Raw genomic sequence first — 19,161 nt, 5'->3', positions numbered from 1 at the left:
ATTGTAAGCACTTGTCCACATCCTCTGCCTCATATGACATTATACAAGTCAGAAGTGGTCAGGGTGGGCTTTACTCCTTTTCATTTGATCTGAAGGCAACAGAGAACTTAAATGATTTGCCTAATGATAGAAAGTTAGGAGAAGAGCAAGGACTAATCACGCCTGTTGTTTTTTCCAGGGAGCAAACACTGGGTTTAGCCATTTGGCTTTGTCCAGCTGCATTTGCAAAGTTCTATTGCCCTCTCATCCCTTCACGAGCACAGCCCTGAATGGAAAATTCCGCACCCTTAAAAAAGAGGATGCCGTTCAGATATACCCTGATCTTTTCAAGGGTAAAATCCATGCCACTTCACAAGGCCTGTTAGAAAATAATGGAGAGGGTCTATAATTGATGTTTTTAATCAGACATCAAGATACCATCACATCATACAGCACTACCTCAAGATGGTGGCTTCTTCCTAGACATACCTTGGTCTGAAAGCAGCAATAGAGTTGGGTCAGGTACGGGTGTTTCCGCGCCAGAGCCAAAATCCTCTTCTCTGTCATCGTGCAGTCCACATCATCATCCTGGAGGATGACATCCTTCTTTAAAACTTTCACAGCATATACTTCATCTTTGCCTTTCAGCTCGGCCAACATGACCTGCAAGGAACCAAAACCACTCACAGCAACCTATCCACGCATGGAATCCAAAGAAGAAACACAAGTCAATCTCTAGCACAGAAAAAAAAAAGAAGCAATACATATCTGTTAAATAATTGTTCATATGTTCATATAGATTTGTCCTGCTTATAATCATACTATTTCACATATAATTTTATTTAAACGAACGTGATTTCATAAGGTTTCATCACCTACATCGTCACCAACATTATCAGGGATGCTTATATTTAACTCAAGTAAACATATTACTGGAGCGCCTAGGTGACTCAGTCTGTTAAGCATCTGATTCTTGATTTCAATAAATAAATATATATTTATTGGATTGGGTGTTTTTGTACATGTACTTTTTTTTTTTCAACCATATCCTTAAGCTAGAAAGTCTTAGAAGTTGACTACAGGGTTAAATATTTTGCACATTTCTTGAATTTCAAAAAGGATGTACAACAGAATTTGCCATCAGGAGTGGAGAGGTGCCTTAGTTTTATGGCAATGTACCCACATTGGGTGTTTTCACTTAAAAAGCATTTTTGCTCATGTAACAGGTGTGATATATAACCTCCAGGCTGTTTTTTTTTTTAATTTTTTTTTCAACGTTTTTATTTATTTTTGGGACAGAGAGAGACAGAGCATGAACGGGGGAGGGGCAGAGAGAGAGAGGGAGACACAGAATCGGAAACAGGCTCCAGGCTCCGAGCCATCAGCCCAGAGCCTGACGCGGGGCTCGAACTCACGGACCGCGAGATCGTGACCTGGCTGAAGTCGGACGCTCAACCAACTGCGCCACCCAGGCGCCCCGAACCTCCAGGCTGTTTTAACTTGCAGTGAAACTTGTTTTTAATTTTTAAATTTTGTTTAAATCCCCATTAGTTAACATATAGTGTAATAATGGTTTCAGGAGTAGAATTTTGTGATTTATCACTTACTCATGCCAGTAAATGCCCTCCTTAATGCCCATCACCCATTTAGCCCAACCCCCACTTACCTCCCCTCCAGCAACCCTCAGTTTGTTCTCTGTATTTAAGAGAAACTTGAAAAACTTTTTCCTCTAATTGTGTGAACTGTCAATTTCTATTTGTCAAGGTAACTTTGGCTAGTTATCTACTACTTTATATTATTTTCTTATGAGTTTGTAGGAGTTTTGTATATAAAGATGCTAACACTTTGCTTTCTGCAAAGGTTTGTCTAAGCCTGTTTTAGGATTTTCTGTTCTATCTTCTATCAGACAGGATCACTTGTCCTCATGTAGCTACATCAGTCATGTTTGCCTTTGTGGTTTCTTCTAACACTGGGAATGTGATTCCTTTTCCAGAGGGCAAATTACCAGTTTATTAAAGTTCTCCTATCACTTGATATTTTTGCACTCATTTCTGCACAACATGACAAGTCTTTCTCCTGTTAAACAGCTCCTAAGCACACTATTCCAAGGTGAGCTGCCAGTTCTCAAGAGTGGGAACTCAGAAGCCTCAAGAGGGAATTCAGGGGGCTACCTAAGGACCTTTCGTTGCCCACACGTAATTCACTCTTTAAAACTGGCTCCAACGTTGGCTACAATTTTCCCCAAGAAACAACCTAAATACTCCAGAGTCTTCCAAGTTCCCATCCTGCCTACATAGTATGGAGACCTGGAAACTCTGAGCCTGCTTGTTTACCTTGAATCTTGTCCAAAATTAAAGTGGCTCACATCCCGGAGTTAGGCCTGGACCAAGGGACTGGGGCCTGCTTCTTACTTACTCGGTCTCTGAGGAATGTGATTGCTTCAGCATTTGCCATTTAAGCCCCCTCTGGTTACCTTCCTGCTACAGTAATCTCAGGAGGAGATGGGGCAGGTGAAGGGCCAGGGGGCAGGCCCATACCCTGGAGGCTTCCTGAGCCCTTCCCTTCAAGAGCAGAAGAACGGTTCAGCAGCTCCGCAAGCTGGCTGACCGGCCAGCTGAGGCTTTCAAGAGTCCAGGACACGGGAGGGCACGTAACCCTGGGGAGCTGCGGGGGGGGGGGGGTGCCTGGGCCCCAGAACAGGGCCTGGGGAGACACCTCCCGTGGACTCCTGCCTTTGAGAAGAGCGAGGGAATCATCGGGGGTGTTGGCTGAAATGTTAGCCGACATCCCAGGCTTTCCGCCCTTACACCTTCTTTCTAAAACGAACAGTATTTACGCACCCCACTTTGCCAGCCATCAGAAAAGTGCCTGATCGCCACGAAAGCTTCATGGGACACGCTTGGCACCCCTACCCTGCATGGTTCTGCTCACCTCAGTGTGGGGCAGGACAGGGAGCCTGGCACCGAGGGCAAAGCAAGACCCAAGACATGAGATGATTATCCTCATTCTCTCGCCAATGTGGAGGATAAACCCAACATGTAGTAAGTGCCAGAAAAGTCAGTTCAATAGCGTTTACCTTTCAAAATAACCCACACTCAGATTTGCTTTGAGCCCCAAGCTCACTGAGTGCAGCGATTCTAGAGTTCATTTTTTAAAGTCTTTGCAACGAATGAAAGCCAAAATTTCGCATGGAGCTCTGAGGAAGGGAAGTAGTAGCTAGTAGTACTGCTAACAGAAAGCCAAGCTCATGTAAAGCAATTTAAGCTTTTCAAGGTGCTCTTCTACCCGTGATCTCACTGGATGCCTGTGTCACCATCTGACAAATGAGAAAAACTGAATCCCAAAGAAGTTAAGTGACTACATTGAAATCTCATAGCTACTTAGCAGCAGAACCCGGACTCCCACCTGCTCAGCCGCAGGCCGTTTCCACTGAACAAGGAAGGAAGACGCAACAAGACTGGGCTGAAATGTTCATAGCTTAATCTGATTTAGATCAGATAGATGAGGCAACGCCACAGGGCAGAGAAAGTCAGCGGTTGTACCCACGCACGCCACAGACCTTGCCAAAGCTGCCTTTGCCCAGCACCTTGATGAAGGTGAACTCATCCAGACCCAAGCGCTTGGCCTGGCCCTGCCGCACTTCGCCGTTCTCGCCGGGGCTCGCCAGGTGGCCATCGCTGCAGGCCGCCGCCCTGTGCTCCTCCCCTCGGTTGTCAAATGACAAGGCCTTCCGAATGTTGTTTTCAAGTTCTTTTATTTCTAGGGCCAAGGGTGACAAGATACCACATTAGTGCATGCCTCATGATCCCTTTCCATCAGGACCCAGCACTCAGAACGTCCCCTGCCCCCCAAGCGTGAGGCCTCCACCCTCCATCTGGTTCTTCACAGCAGCCAATCCAGTGCGGCATCTCTTCCCACATTCATTTGCTCTACACACCTTCATTGGCACCGAATGTACATGTAACGTACACGCTTTCATTGGCACCGAATGTACCTGTAATGTACACGCTTTCATTGGCACGAACGTACACGCTTTCATTGGCACCGAATGTATGTGTAACGTACACGCTTTCATTGGCACCTAAGGTACATGTAACGTACATGCTTTCATTGGCATCTAGGTACGCAAACAAGAGGACACGGTCCCCACCAGCCAACACCTTCAGATTACACAAAAACTCGGCCCTCTCTCTGAAAGCCCCCTTGGCTAGCAGCCTGTTGTTATCTTAGGTGTCGTGCAGGAATCCTAGCCTTGTCTGGAATCCTGCAGAGTCTCAAAGGCAACAGGTACCTGTCAAGTCCCTTTGAAACTTAGAACAATGACTGAGAACAGTCATCACAGTTATCACTGGTGATATGACTATATCAAAAGCGAGGACCAGGAAGCCTTTAACTTGTAAAGCACTTTACTCGGCCTTGTTGTTGCGTTTATTCTAATACCCATCTCCCAAGAGGATATTAAACCAAATGAGCAATGGGCTTATCATTAAGTGAAGAACTGTTTCCCGAGACTGGCATGCTGCAAATTTATCGGAGCCGGGGCAGGGATTCCTCAGTTCCATTTCACGACCATGGGACAGTCCTGTGCCCCGGCAGAGCATGTGACCTAAACTACCTGGCGGTGATAACACTGGATGACCCCCTGACCTTTGCTGTTTGGGGAAGCTTTATTGTTAGCTATTCATTCACCAGGACACACACACACTCCTCATTGTAGAAGTGGGCACCGAAAGCATACTCCGGTTTTAAGAGATGCTCATGAATAACTGGGATGGTCGAAGGAGAACACAGACCATTAACCCTGAGGAATCCGGGTTAGGCATGATAAGCATGTGCTGCCTGACATAAAGAGATCTTCAGCTTCTTTGCAGGACTGAGGCCCATGAAGCCTGCTCAAAGAATCTGGATCTTTCTTAGACCTGGAGTCCAGTTCCTCTAAGATGTGCTGGGGTGGAGGGGAGGGCAGGGTGAGGGTGGTTCCTGAGTCTAAAGCTCTCCCCTTGGCCAATTCACCCATTTCCTCTCTTTTATGCCTCTACTGAGTATAACTTCTAGTCTCAGCAAATGGCTTAAAGTCTCCGTTTTCAAGGCAAACTATTAAATGGGTTTTGGAAAACAGGACTTGGGTGTTTAGGGGCTTTAGAGCTTAAAGAAAATGTCACTGTGGGTGTTCCTTCCTGGAAGGAAGAGAAACTATGTGGCATCCCTGTTGTGTAGCAATGCTGTGTCTTGCTAAGGGTCTTTGCATCCATTTGTGCCCACACCACTGCCGGGTAATGCTCGTGCCTGCACTGACCAGAGACAAACACAGGCACTGCGTCCTGCCGGGTCTGGGCAGCACGCTGGCAGGAGCCAGGTCTAGAAACTCCAGCCAGCTCACTCTTACTGGGGGTCTCTACCATAGAACCCCGGCTCCTTGAAGCTCCCAAAGGAGGTCTCAGCACTAACATGGGGCACAAGAAAACACCTGCACGGGTTCTAGGATAATACCTACTAGTTTGGAGGCCCCCTGAGTGCCACTGGAAGTACATACAAATGGACCAAATTCTTTTTTGGAATTAAGCAGACACAGGAATAAAGACACAGGAAACTAATCAGAGCAGCAAGAGGAGGGATGCAGGCCGAGTACTTTGAGGCCTCAGGATCGGCATATTGCCCTGCAGCTGTTTCGTCTACTGCTGGATAAACTGAAGTGGGTCACACCCCCAGGGAGAGTATGACAGCACAGATTCTGAGGTGGGGCGGCAGCCCGGGGCGGTGGGGGGGGGGGGGGGTGTCCCAAAACCAGGAGGGGTATGGCGTTGCTCTTACTGCTGACTTAGTTCCAGGCCTTTGGACAGAACTTTTTGACTCTCTGATCTTCCGCTTCCCACCCTGTAGCATGGGGCCAGGGATGGGGCACACCAACACAGAGTTAGTGTGCGGATAAGATGAAGATAAGGAACACACCTGGGGCTATGGAAAATCAAGGCACTATTGCCACGCAATGATGATTATTCCTGCTCTGCAGGAGCAGACATCCCTTTCCCAGGGAAGCCTGGGTCTGATCACCAGAGGGCAAGGTTTTAAATGTGTTAGTCTCCCCTCAGCATTCTTGGATGCCTGCAGAACTCAGAAACTTCGACTACATGAGGCATATTCTTACGGGGAAGAAGGAAACATCCTAAGCTGAACTTTAGGAAGGGGTCAGGCCTAGAGCTGGCTTCCTCCCTTCTCTCGTCTGTTCTCTGCTTGGCACTCCTGTCCCTGCTCAGCCACAGGCCCCCACTCATGCCCTGCTTTCAGGTTTTTGGGTGTGATGACCAGAGTCAGGAAAGAATTTGCTCTCAGCTGAGTGGCACAGACACATGGAAGGTCTGGGAGCAGGCTCAGGGTGCTTTCCTCTACTTGGAACCCGGGAAAGAGGCAGGAGTAAAGAAAGAACCACAACATTCCCTGCTTTTTCTCTCTTACCCTGGCATGGACAAGGTTTAACACGAGCAGAGCCATTTAGTGCCTCTCCCTGAAGAAATACTTGTAGAGAGAAAAGAGTAGCTAATGAGTCAGCAGGGAGAGGGTGTCTGAAGCCCTCAGTCCTTCAGATGATATTACTCAGAGGTCACAAAGCAAATCTGAGGGTCTCACCCTGGTCACAAGGGGAGGTGGGTGCTGACTTGGATCGATCTTCCTCAGACGGTGAGCTTCCGGAAGCAGGCTGCGGAGACTCGGCGCCAGCGATGAGCTAGAGAGAGGGAGAGAGAGGGAGAGAGAGGGCGGGGGTGGAGACATGAGAAGGGAGGGTGGGGAGCAACCCCCAGGTCAGAACCGCCCAGATGCTGGACCCCAGCGAGGGCTGTAGGAGCCCCGGGGGCACAGCAGCACTTGCTGAACTGACCTTCTGAAAGCCCAGACTCAGGTTCCTCCTGACAGTTAAAGGGAAGACGAGACTGCACGTGGTGATGCACGCGAGTGCTGAATCACTAGGTTGCACACCAGAATCCAACATTACACTATGGGGCAGCCAACAGGAATTAAAAACTTAGGAAGAGACTGTGGTTTGTTCAGTTTTCATCCTATGCAAAGGCAATTGAGCAGTCTAAGCAAAGCACAACTGCACCCCTTCCGTGAAAACCCGCTCACCAATGCAAGCAGCGCGAGTTATCACGTTTACCCGTCCTCTTGTTCAGCTGTGTTTAGTTAATGGCTTCTGCTTGTGGATACTGTGTGGGGCACTCTCCTTGGGTAGACTATAGGCTCTTTGAAGGTAAGACTCTATCTAGCATTTGTATTGCCTCTGGCGCCTTGTACCAAATGATACCTTTAGTCGAAGCTCAATAAATATTTTTAGGTGCATTGATATCGGTTGGCAAATTTTAACAGGACACCCTCCAGGGAAGTCTATTTCCCAGCACAGGTGTCAGTGCACCCATGTGGAGTTCCCACCAAAGTCAGAGGTTTGGACTAAGCGGTCACACATACTCTGTTTTACTCTTGCTCCAGAGCCGTGTGCACACATCCTTGCTGGGTGAAGGACTACTCGCAAAGGGCAACGTGAAGACAGACAATGCTCCAGCAAGCCTGACGCTCTTGCAAAAAGCCCGCTTAGCTTCTGAGCAAGAGACTTCTCTCCCTTCCTCACACGCTAAGGGACCAAGGGATCCAAGCCACGACTTGGATCATGTGGCTTTTTTCCAGCTTTTGCATCAGAAGCAACCCAGCAATAAAAATATCAGAATCCTTTAGTCTTTAACTCTGTCTCTTCTTGAATTCCTCCATGTTGGCTTCATATCACCAGGTGCCCCCAAACCTCAGACAGACAATGGCTGGTTATTGGCATTATGGCCTGTGTAAATTGGGGGTGGGGGGCAGGGAGGGCAGGTGTGTATTGAGTTTTCTTTTAAAATGCTTCATGATGATTAATGAAGGTTCTGTCTCCATTTCCTTCTAGCAAGGAGAAAAGCCATATCTCCTGAAAAGGGCTCTCTCTAGAGCTCATAAATGTGTATGTCCAACTCTGTCATCACAAGGTGTTTACTTAACCCACTCCTTCGGTGGGGGTCTAGCATTCCTGGGTGCAGACATTCTGCTTGCAATTGCAATGCCTTGGGTCAATAACTAAAGTCCTACTTCCACTGGTGGGATTTACAGAGCTAAGAGTCACCAGAAGCACAAAATCCCATAGCTAACCAACCGGGGAGAAGAGAGTTCTTCTCCTCCAACCTTTGCTTATTGGGAAGGTAAAGAAGGAGGAGTTTAAGAAGATTAAAACGATCCAAACCTCCCCATTCAAGGGAAAGGGCTCTTCTGAGATGCACCCGGGAAAAGGGGTGGGCAGCCTCTAAAAGAAGGGAAACACAGAGCCCTTCAGAAGGAATTTTAGGGCAGGACTTAGGGAGAACATTGGGAGTCCAAACTGTAGAGCACCTGGTGTGAGAATTACTTTTCTAGAAAGTGCTTGAGAATGCCTGGTACTGGGCGATGAGGATCACTGCCTGCTTCTCACCTCCACCAGAACTTCTTGTCCAGTTAAATGTGGTTCTGATTTTCTCATAACTTACTTTTTCAAAAACTCTTACATTTTCTAGGCTGGGAGCCAAGGCTAAGAAGGGCCTTCAAACAAAATGCTATGGATGCCTTTAGCTCTGTTTACATCTGTGGGCCCTGACTTACCAAAATAACATTTTAGCAAATGGATCTCTTCCCACTGACATTCCAAAGGTCACCCGGGTAGAGACGGGGGCTTAGGTCTCCCAAGAAAGACCCAGATGTTTCATGTCACGGGGCATTAACAATGTCCCTTGGGCAGCTGAGTGCGGGCACTAGCACAGACCTTCTTGGCTTGTTCCCTAGAAAAGAATGTGGATCCAGCTCTTCGTCCACTTATCCTCATTACAGCAATACCAGGGGGCAAAGTTCAAAACAGTGACATTGCTTTCATGCCAGTTCTGGAGGCAGATAAGCCTATTGCCTTGTCTAGAATGGTGCTTTTTCTAGAGAGAATTCCAAAGTCCTCATCTCAAAGGTTATGTTTCCCCAAGGAATGTAACACTTGAGACTTGCTTTGTTTTCCCCCCACTTCTGGAACTGAAGGAGACTTTAATGTCACCTGCCTAATTTCTTTTTTTTTTTTCCTTCCCTTTAAGCACATGCTATTTTGGGTGCAGTGTCTCAAACCCAGTGATCTTAGAACCTCACTCCGTGGGGCTCTCAGGAAGCCAGCACAGAGAAAGTGGGCCCACAGAGAGCTCCAGAAACACCACCAAATAGCCAGTTACCTTTTTCCTCCTCTGGCCGCTGTTGGTGATTTTGTCTGGAGTGACGCCTAGGTCCGCCAGGACTTTGGCAATTCCTCTGGCGTCCACTCCACAGTTGGGAGCTACGTTGGTCTCACAGCGTCGGTGAACGTTCATCTTGCAGACTGTAAGGAGACACGGAGAGGAGACTTCCAACATTCATGACTGAAAACATTACCTTATTTTTTTCCTGATTGTAAATGTAATACATGTTCATTTGACAGAATTTGGAAAATGCAGAAAGACAAAAAGAGAAAAATAAAATCACACAGAACTAACAGCATCCATCCAAACACCATACAGTGGTCACCACTGTTTGTGGATAAATATCACATTACATTTCCTTTCAGGGAGCAGAACACTGACTATGAAAGAACAAAACTGGTTTATTTAGAGAAAGTTCATTTGGATCCTGAGCACAGATGGGTTACATATATACAGCGCATTATACTGCTTTGCTAAAATGTGCGAATATTACCCAGAGAGAAGTGCCCATAGTAGAGCCTGAGACACTCATCTGAACATGAGGACACTGAGTAAGGAGACCCCCAAGGCTCCTTTCAAATCTAAAATCCAATTTCAAAGGAACAAGAGCCGTGCCTGAAAGTCTTGTTTTGCCCATATCACTTAGTTGTCCTTGGTATAGAGCATCGCAAGTGAAAACATCAAGCAGCTGGTTTCCAGCTTAGTATTCTGGTTTCCAGCTTAGCATGTACAGCATTTGGAGGACATCACTGGGTCCTAACAAGCACAAAGCTTGCACGAACCGGAAAACTCATTCTTCTCAGATTTACCAGAGAAGGAAGGTCACAGGGCAAACGCTACCGCCAAAATGAATGAGACAGATGGGTAGCTACAGTGAACCACAACTCACCAGGCAGAAACTCCCCAGCAGCAACCTCTGTGGGGGCCAGGGCAGGGGAACTAGAAGCGAAACTGACAAAGTGTTGGAGTCTCCGGGCAGACAAGGCTGAGTCCAATCTCTGGGCAGACCCAGTCAGTCATAGGGACCCCCCACATCTTTGTCAGTTTTGTTTCTAGGAGTTTGACCAGGTTCTCAGAGTAAACCCTAGAGAAAAATTCCCTTATGGTTCTGGCTGCGGGGGAGGGGGGGGGAGGGCAGGACAGTGGGAAACCATTTTGAAATAAACCAGAATACTTTGTTCTTAACAAGGCCTGCTTTTAGGAGAAACTATTTTACAAGAGCCTCAACTATAGTAGTTTTATCAGATGCTACCTGACCCTGGCTCCGGGGGGGGGGGGGGGGGGGGTGGCGGATACCCTAAGTCTAGCCTGCTGTAGCTTCCCATGTGGAAGAAGAAAGATACCCAACTCCAGCCCACTCCAGCCATACTGTCCTACCTAAAGTGGGAGGGAAAAGAAGAAAACAAAAAACCCTGAGTAATAGTCACAAAGCTCATAGTTCAGAGGAACAGGCTCAGGCAAAGACAGATCTAATTACAGGACTATAGAATGCTTCCCCTCCCCCACACCCTCGCCACCACCTTATTAAAGGCCTATTTACTGCAGTTCCTTTCACCTAGTACATCATGTCCAGCTATCAAGAAAAAGTTAAAAGGCATTCTAAAACGGCAAAACACACAGTTTGAAGAGACAGAGCAAGCAGTCAGAACCAGACCCAGACATGGCAGGAATGCTGGAATTATCAGACTGGGAATTGCAAACAGCTATGATTAATTTGCTAAGGGCTCTGATCAATAAAGTAGACAGCATGTGAGAACAAATAGGCAATATAAGCAGAGAGATGGAAATTCTAAGAAAGAATCAAAAGGGAATTCTAGAGATCACAAACACTTAACAGAAATGAAGAATGCAATGAGCCTGGGTGGCTCAGGACATGATCTCACGATTTGTGAGTTCGAGCCCCACTTGGAGCTCTGTGCTGACAGCTCAGAGCCTGGAGCCTGCTTTGGATTCTGTGTTTCCCTCTCTCTCTGCCCCTCCCCCACTCATGCTCTGTCTGTCTCTCTCTCTTGCTCTCAAAAATAAACATTAAACATTTTTTTTTTAAATGAAGAATACCATTGCTGGGACCATTGGTAGAATGGACACAGGTGAGAGAATAATCTCTGAGTTTGAGAATATGTCAATAGAAACTTCCAAAACAGAGAAGCAAAGAGAAAAAAAAAAAGACTAAGGAAAAGAGAGACTGTCTAAGAACTGTGGGACTATAAAAGGTATAATGTGTATGATGGAAACACCAGAAGAAGAAGACAGAGATAAACAGAAGAAATATTTGAAGCAAAAATGACTGAGAATGTCCTCAAATTAATGTCAGACACCAAACCACAGATCTGGGAAGCTCAGAGAATACCAAGCAGAATATATGAAAGAAAAAAAAAACAAACAAACTATACCTAGGCATGTCATACACAAACTTCAGAAAATCAAAGATAAAGAAAAACTATTCTTGAAAGAAGCCAGAAGGAAATAACACCTGACCTACAGAGCAGCAAAGATAAGAACTACATCTGACTCATCCCCAGAAACCATGCAAGCAAGAGAACACAGTGAAATATTTAAAGTACTGAGAGAAAAAAAAAAAAAAACCACCAACATAGAATTCCGTATCCATGAAGTTATTCTTCAAAAGTGAAGGAGAAAGAAAGACTTATTTCAGACAAATAAAAACGGAGGGAATTCATTGTCAGCAGACTGGTCTTGCGAGGAATGTTAAAAGAAGTTCTTCAGGAAGAAGGAAAACAATATCGGTCAGAAACTCAGATCTGTGTAAAGAAAGACCATCAGAGAAGGAACAAGTGATGGTAAAACAAAAACTTGTATTTCCCTCAGTCTTCATCTAAGAAATAACATTTCCTCAAAATAATGGCAACAATATAACCAATTACATATGCTGATGTACATCGTATGTATATAAATATGTGTGCTTACATGTAAGGGAAATGAACCATAGCAATGATACATGGAGTGGGAGAAATTATGATTATTTTGTTATTATAATGTACATGCATTACCTCTGGAGCATTAAGAGTATTATTTGAAAGTGGATTTGGATTAGTTGTAAATGTATATTGCGAACTCTAGGCAACCACAAAGATAATTAAAAAAGGAAAAATAATTGATATGTTAACAACAAAGAGAAAATGGAACCATATGAAATATTCAATTAATTACAGAAAGCAGGAAAAAAAGAGAATAAAAATAGGAAGAACAAGGGCATCAAATGGAAAACAACAGCAAAAATGGTAGCTATTAATCCAATGATGTCAATAATCACTTTAAATGTCAATGGTCTAAATATACTTGACCCTTGAACAACACAGGAGTTAGGGGTATTGACCCCCCTGCATAGTAAAAAAGCCAAGTATAACTTTTGACTCCCTCAAAACTTAACATCTAATAGCCTACTGTTGACTGGAAGCCTTATGGAAACATAAACAGTCGATGAACTCATATTTTGTATTATATACTATATTCTTTCAACAAAGCTTGAGGAAAAAAATGCTAGTAAGAAAATAATAAGGAAAATACATTTACAGTACTGTAAAAATTTCACATATAAGTGGACCCACACAGTTTAAACCTGTGCTGTTCAATGGTCAACTGTATGCCAATTGAGATTTTTAGAGTGGATCAAAAAACAGGACCCAATTATATTTAATCTACAAGAAATATACTTTTTTTTTGTTCTTTTTGAGGTTAATTTCTTTTAATTTTATATATTATTTTTTAATTTACATCCAAGTTAGTTAGCATATGTTGGAACAATGATTTCAGGAGTAGATTCCTTAATGCCCCTTACCAATTTAGCCCATCCCCCCTCCCACAACCCCTCCAGTAACCCTGTTTTCTATATATATGAGTGAAGCCATATGATATTTGTCTTTCTCTGACTAATTTCATTTAGCATAATACCCTCTAGTTCGATCCACGTAGTTGCAAATGGCAAGATTTCATTCTTTTTGATTGCCGAGTAATCCTCCAGTGTGTGTGTGTGTGTGTGTGTGCGCGCGCGCCACATCTTCTTTATCTATTCATCTGTCGATGGACATTTAGGCTCTTTCCATACTTTGGCTACTGTTGATAGTGCTGCTATAAACACTGGGGTGCATGTGCCCCTTCGAAACAGCAAACCTGTATCATTCGGATAAATACCTAGTAGTGCAGTTACTGGGTCGTAGGGTAGTTCTATTTTTAATTTTTTGAGGAACCTCCATACTGTTTTCCAGAGCGGCTGCACCAGTTTGCATTCCCACCAGCAGTGCAAAAGGGATCCTTTTTCTCCGCATCCTCGCCAACATCTGTTGTTGCCTGAGTTGTTAATGTTAGTCACTCTGACAGGGGTGAGGTGGTATCTCATTGTGGTTTTGAGGTAAATAATCCACAAGAAATATACTTTAAATGTAAGACATATTTAGGTTAAAATTAAAGGCATGGAGAAAGATATACTGTGCTAACACTGACAAAAAGAAGGCAGAAGTGGCTATATTAATTTCAGACAGAGCAGACTTCACAAGGTAAGTTGACAGGGATAGCAAAAGGCATTACATAATGATAAAGGGATCAATTCTCAAAGACGACATTAAATCTTTAATGTGCATGCACCTAGAAGCAGAGTGTCGAAATATGTGAGGCAAAAACAGAACTGCAAGGAGAAATAGATGAATCCACTGTTACAGTTGGAAACGTCAATACTCTGCTATCAGAAATGGATAGATTGAGAAGGCAGAAAATCAGTAAGGACATGGTTAAAGTCAACAGCACCACCAACCGACTGAATATAATTGACTACTATATCTAGCAATTACTCCATCCAACAGCAGCAGAATACACCTACTTTCGAGCTCACATGTAACATTTACCAAGACAGACAACATTCTGAGCCATAAAACACACCCTAACGGATTTAAAAGAACAACAACAAAAAAATCATACAATGCCTGCTTTCAGACTATAGTGGAATTAAATTAGAAATCAATAACAGAAATATGTTTGGAAAATCCTCAAATGCTTGGAAATTAAATAACACACTGCTAAATAACACATAGGTCAAGAGGAAATCTCAAGAGGAATTTAAAAATATTTTGAACGGACTGAAAATGAAAACCCAACTTCTCATAATTGGCAGGATACAGCAAAACCATTCCTGAAAGACACAAACTCTACCAAACCTCACAAAAGAAATAGACAATGTAAAAGGTCAAGTTCTATTAAAGCAATCAAGTCAGTAATTAATAATTTTCCAAAACAGCATCAGGCCCAGATAGGTTGACTGGTGAATGTTACCAAACCTTTAAGTTAGAAATTATACCAATTCTCTATAGTATCTTTGGGAAGATGAAAGCAGAAGGAATATTACAAGAAAAGACAACTACAGCCCAACATCTTTCATGAATGTAGATGTAAAACTCCTCACTAAAATACCAGCAAATGGAATCCAGCAGTGCATAAGAAATATAAACCATAAGCAAGTAGGACTTATTTCAGGTACACAAGACTAGTTCAACATTTGAAAATCAGTTAATGTAATCCTTCACATCAATAGGCTAAAGAAGGAAAATCACACAATCCTATTGATAGATGCAGAAAAAGCATTTGGCAAAATCCAACACCATCACAATCAAATCTCTTAGAAACCAAGAAATACAGAAGAATTTCCTGAACTTGATTAAGAACATCCACAAAAAAACCCTACAGCTAATATCATACTTATGGATGAGAAACTAGAAGTTTTCTAACGTTAAGTACAAGGCAAGGATGTCCCTTCTCATCCCTACTATCCCTTTTGAGTATTGTATCAGAAGTACTAGATAATACAACAAGACAAGAAAAAGAGATAAAAGGTATACAGACTGAAAAGGAGGAAATAAAACTGCCTTTATTCACAGATGACATTGTCTATGTAGAAAATCCCAAAGAGCTGAAAAAAATCTTCTGGAATTAATAAACAAGGATGTAGGATACAAGGCTAATATACAAAAGCCAATCCTTTTCTTATATACCACCAACGATCAAGTGGAATCTGAAATTAAAAACATGATACTGACATTAGCACCTAAAAAATACTTAGGTATAAATCTAACAAAATATGTCCAAAGTCTATATGAGTAAAACTACAAAACTCTGATGAAAGAAATAAAAAAAGAACTAAATAAAGGGAGAGACATTCCACGTTCATGGGTAGGAAATCTTAGTGTTGTTAGCATGTCAATTTTTCTTAAGGCATTTTCAATCAAAATACCACATTTTGTGGATATTGACAAAGGGAGTCTAAAGTTTATATGGAGAGGCAAAGACCCAGAATAGCCAATGCAATATTGAGAAGAGCAAAGTTGGAGGACTGAGACTACCTGAGTTCAAGACTTACTCTAAAAGGTATATTAAGACAGTGTGTATTGGTGAAAGAGTAGACAAACCAATCAATGGAACAGAAACAGAGAGTGCAGAAAGAGATCCCCATAATTATACAACTATCGATCCCTGATAGAGGAGCAAAGGTACAATGGAGCAAAAGATAGGTTTTTTCAACAAACAGTGCTGGAACCCCAAGACATACTCACACACAAACGAATCTAGACACAGACCTCACACCCTTCACATAAATTAATGGAGCACAGACCCAAAGATAAAACTCAAAACTATGAGACTCCTAGAAGGTAGAAGAAAACCTAGGTGACCTCAGGTACAGTGATGACTTTTTAAATACAACCCCAAAGGCATGATCAATGAAAGAAAAAATTGATAAGCTGGACTTCATTAAAATTAAAGACTTCTGCTCTGCAAAGGACATTGTCAAGAGAATGAGAAGACAAGCCACAGACTGGGAGAAAATATTTGCAAAAGACAATCTGATAAAGGCTTATTATCCAAAATAAGCAAAGAATTCTTAAAACTCAATGATAAGAAAATGAATGACCCAATTTAAAAATGGGCAAAAGACCTAAGCAGAAACCTCACCAAAGATATACAGATGGCATCCGTTGAAGATGCTCGATATCATATGTCATTAAGGAATTGCAAATTAAAATGACAATGAAAACACCACTACCATGCCTATAAAAATGGCCAAAATCCAAAACAATGACACCAAATGCTGGTGAGGATATGTATGAAGCAACAGGAATTCTCATTCATTGCTAATGGGAGTGCAAAATGGTACAGCCACTTTGGAAGACAGTTTGGTAGTTTCTTTCAAAACTAAATATACTCGACCATACAATCTAGCTATCACATTCCTGGGATTTACCCAAATGAGCTGAAAACTTATGTCCACGTGAAAACCTGCACAAGGATGTTCACAGCAGTTTTATTCATAATTACCAAAAGTTGGAAACGGCCAGGCTGTCCATCAGCAGGTGAAGAGATAAATAAACTGTGGCATGACTAAAAAGAAATGACCTATTAAACTATGAAAAGACATGGATGAGCCTTATATGCATATTGCTAAGTGAAGGAGGCCGATCTGAAAAGGCTCTGTGTTGCAGGATTCCAACCACATGACACCCTGGAAAAAAAAAAAAAAACAACAAAAAACCAACTATGGAGACAGTAAAAGGATCAGTAGTTGCCAGTGGTTGGGGGGAAGCAGGGATAAAGAGGCAGAGAGCACAGAGGATTTTTAGGGCAAGGAAATTACTCGGTATGAGACCATATTGGTGAATACAGGGCATTATACCTGTCCAAAATCATGGAATGGACAATACCAAGAGCGAGGCCTAATGTAAACCGAGTGATAACAATGGGTCAGTCTAAGTCCACTGATTGTAACAAATGTACTGCGCTGGTGGGGGATGCGGATAGTGGGGGATACCAATTGTGTGTGAGGGTATGGCGTATATGGGAAATCTCTGTACCTTCTCAATTTTGCTGTAAACCTAAAACTTCTCTAAAAATTAAAGTCTATTAAAAAAAAAAAAACACAGACAAATCTTTCTGAATGAAACCAAGCAGGGTGGCTGGGCCTCCTCCTGGACCTGCATAGCCTGATCACTGACCTGGAGGAGGGACCGCACAAATCACACCCCCGACCCCAACTCAGGCTTGGAGGGTTCAACTGAGCTATGGAGCTCAAGATGTCCACAGAACCAAAGATGAGGGTACAAGGTAGGGGTGCTGGTGGGAGGGGCCTTTCTCAGACAATACAAACATATAAGGAAGCTCCCCTGCAGCCTAGCCAAGGTGCTGATTGCATTCACTGAATGACTGCTAGTGAGGTCCGGAAATCCTCAGGCCCATCATGTACTCCCAGCCCTCTGTTCTAAATTCCCTATCCCGCTCCCTGTAGCAGATGCTACCCTCTGACACTCAGCTCACCTTACTACTCCTGCCCACCAGCCCTGTGAATGCTTTCTCCTGCCTCTTCTTGAGGTGACAGAAAGGACAAGAACAAAGCAACCAAATTAAAAGGATTTCTTAGCAAGGGCAACTGATCTACATAACTTAGCCTCTGGCGCCCTCTGCTGTTAAAATGCTGACCCTGTCGTAACGAAACCACAATCAGAGTGAGTTGGCAGATAGGAGAACAGAAAGTCTTCAGGGACTTCATTTTTTACTTTTAAAAATTTTGTTTTCTTCCTCAAAGATTTTGCTTTTTATTTTTAAAGACTCTGTTACTTCCCCGAGAGAGCCATGTAGTTTTCTTAATACGTAAGAAAAAACAAATCCCAATGATGTGTCAGTTCAAACGGACGGCACGAGACAGTGACGTTGAAAGTGCTTTGAAAAGTCTGGAAACATGACAGCACAGCTGGCTGAGGAAGGGGAACTTGAGATAATTCAGGCAGCCACATGGGTCCCCTGGAGGCTGGGGGGTGATACCCAGAGGCTACAGACCAATAAAAGTATGTGGCCCTGCTGGCTGGATCCAAAAGAAACCTGAGGTTCACTCACATTAATGGGGACCAAACAAACCACCCGCACTGTCCTTCCTCACCTCCACACCCCACCACTACTGGTGAACACCAAAGTCAAGGGCCATCAGCCCTGGGCTGCCAGTCTCAGCCCTTTAAGGTTTCCCTGTCCAGACTGCCTTGAATGTCCATTTTCAGTGGTTTCACCTGCACAATTCATGCCGGGAAGAAACAGAGAGGGCCTGCTGGGGCTCTTCTAAAAGGACAATCATTATTCTGCTACTTCCCAGTTACTCATAATTGTTGAGCTCCTACTGCGTCCTGGGCAGTGCCACCACGCACTCACCTACGTTTTCTATCATCCATTCTACCGTCCTTTGGAGAGATTTTCTATGTTTGCAGCCTTTTCTTTGAGAAGATTAAGGATGGTACCAAGGTGGGTCAGGCTGTTGGGAAATTTTCCAAAGCAAGCAGCCAGCCTTCTGAGAACAATGACGGAGCCATGCCTGAAGAGAGAGGCAGGCCCACGTGTCCTGCAGAATTCTCTTTATGTTAGTGTGATCTGGCCCTTGAGCACGAGGCAGGGCGCTGGTTTGATTCCATAGCAGGTTAGAGAGGGTCGTGCCGTGCTCGGAGGCAGAAGATAAACAATTGTCAATAGGAAACGGTGTAACTATGTAATGCAGGTTGGCATGGGGCAGGAATGACAGACTGTGGAGTCCCAGGCAGAAGATGATAAAGGAGGGTAGAGGGGAAGCTGCCTGGCGGGTCACACCGGGCACCGAATGTCACTGGATAGAGATTTGGGAGCCCTGATCACACTGGAACCACCAGTCAAAGCTTCCCAGGGACTGACTGACCAACTATCTGCTGCCCAGCACTCTTCAGATGATAATGCTGATGGAACGCTCCACCGAACATGCAAGCATGGCCCCCAACATCGCCAGGTGCCACTGCAAAGGAATCCAAATCAACCAGACTCCCGTGGCATTCTGGTGCTGAGCACAAAACTGCTTCTTCCTTCCGTGCCCTCCACTTCAACTGGTTGCTTACACTTCCCTCTTGCCCTCCTTCCTGTT

The 19,161-nt window shown here is 44.0% G+C and overlaps 1 protein-coding gene across 6 annotated transcripts in view; it reads right to left on the bottom strand.

Moving 5' to 3' along the window:
* Positions 1 to 19,161, bottom strand: part of PRKCE (protein kinase C epsilon) — a 494,970-nt gene that overhangs the window by 149,424 nt on the left and 326,385 nt on the right. For all 6 annotated transcript variants that reach the window (XM_027072535.2, XM_027072536.2, XM_053200551.1 and 3 more), the window contains 4 exons: positions 9,234 to 9,376; positions 6,604 to 6,700; positions 3,539 to 3,738; positions 469 to 642 (listed from right to left, as the gene is read on the bottom strand). In XM_027072535.2, coding sequence (XP_026928336.2) covers positions 469 to 642; positions 3,539 to 3,738; positions 6,604 to 6,700; positions 9,234 to 9,376 — 614 coding nt within the window. The remainder of the gene's footprint in view (positions 1 to 468; positions 643 to 3,538; positions 3,739 to 6,603; positions 6,701 to 9,233; positions 9,377 to 19,161) is intronic.

This window comes from Acinonyx jubatus, chromosome A3, assembly GCF_027475565.1.
Source record: "Acinonyx jubatus isolate Ajub_Pintada_27869175 chromosome A3, VMU_Ajub_asm_v1.0, whole genome shotgun sequence".
NCBI lineage: Eukaryota > Metazoa > Chordata > Mammalia > Carnivora > Felidae > Acinonyx > Acinonyx jubatus.
The sequence above is the reverse complement of the archived record's forward strand: the minus strand, read 5'-3'. Positions and strand labels throughout refer to the sequence as shown.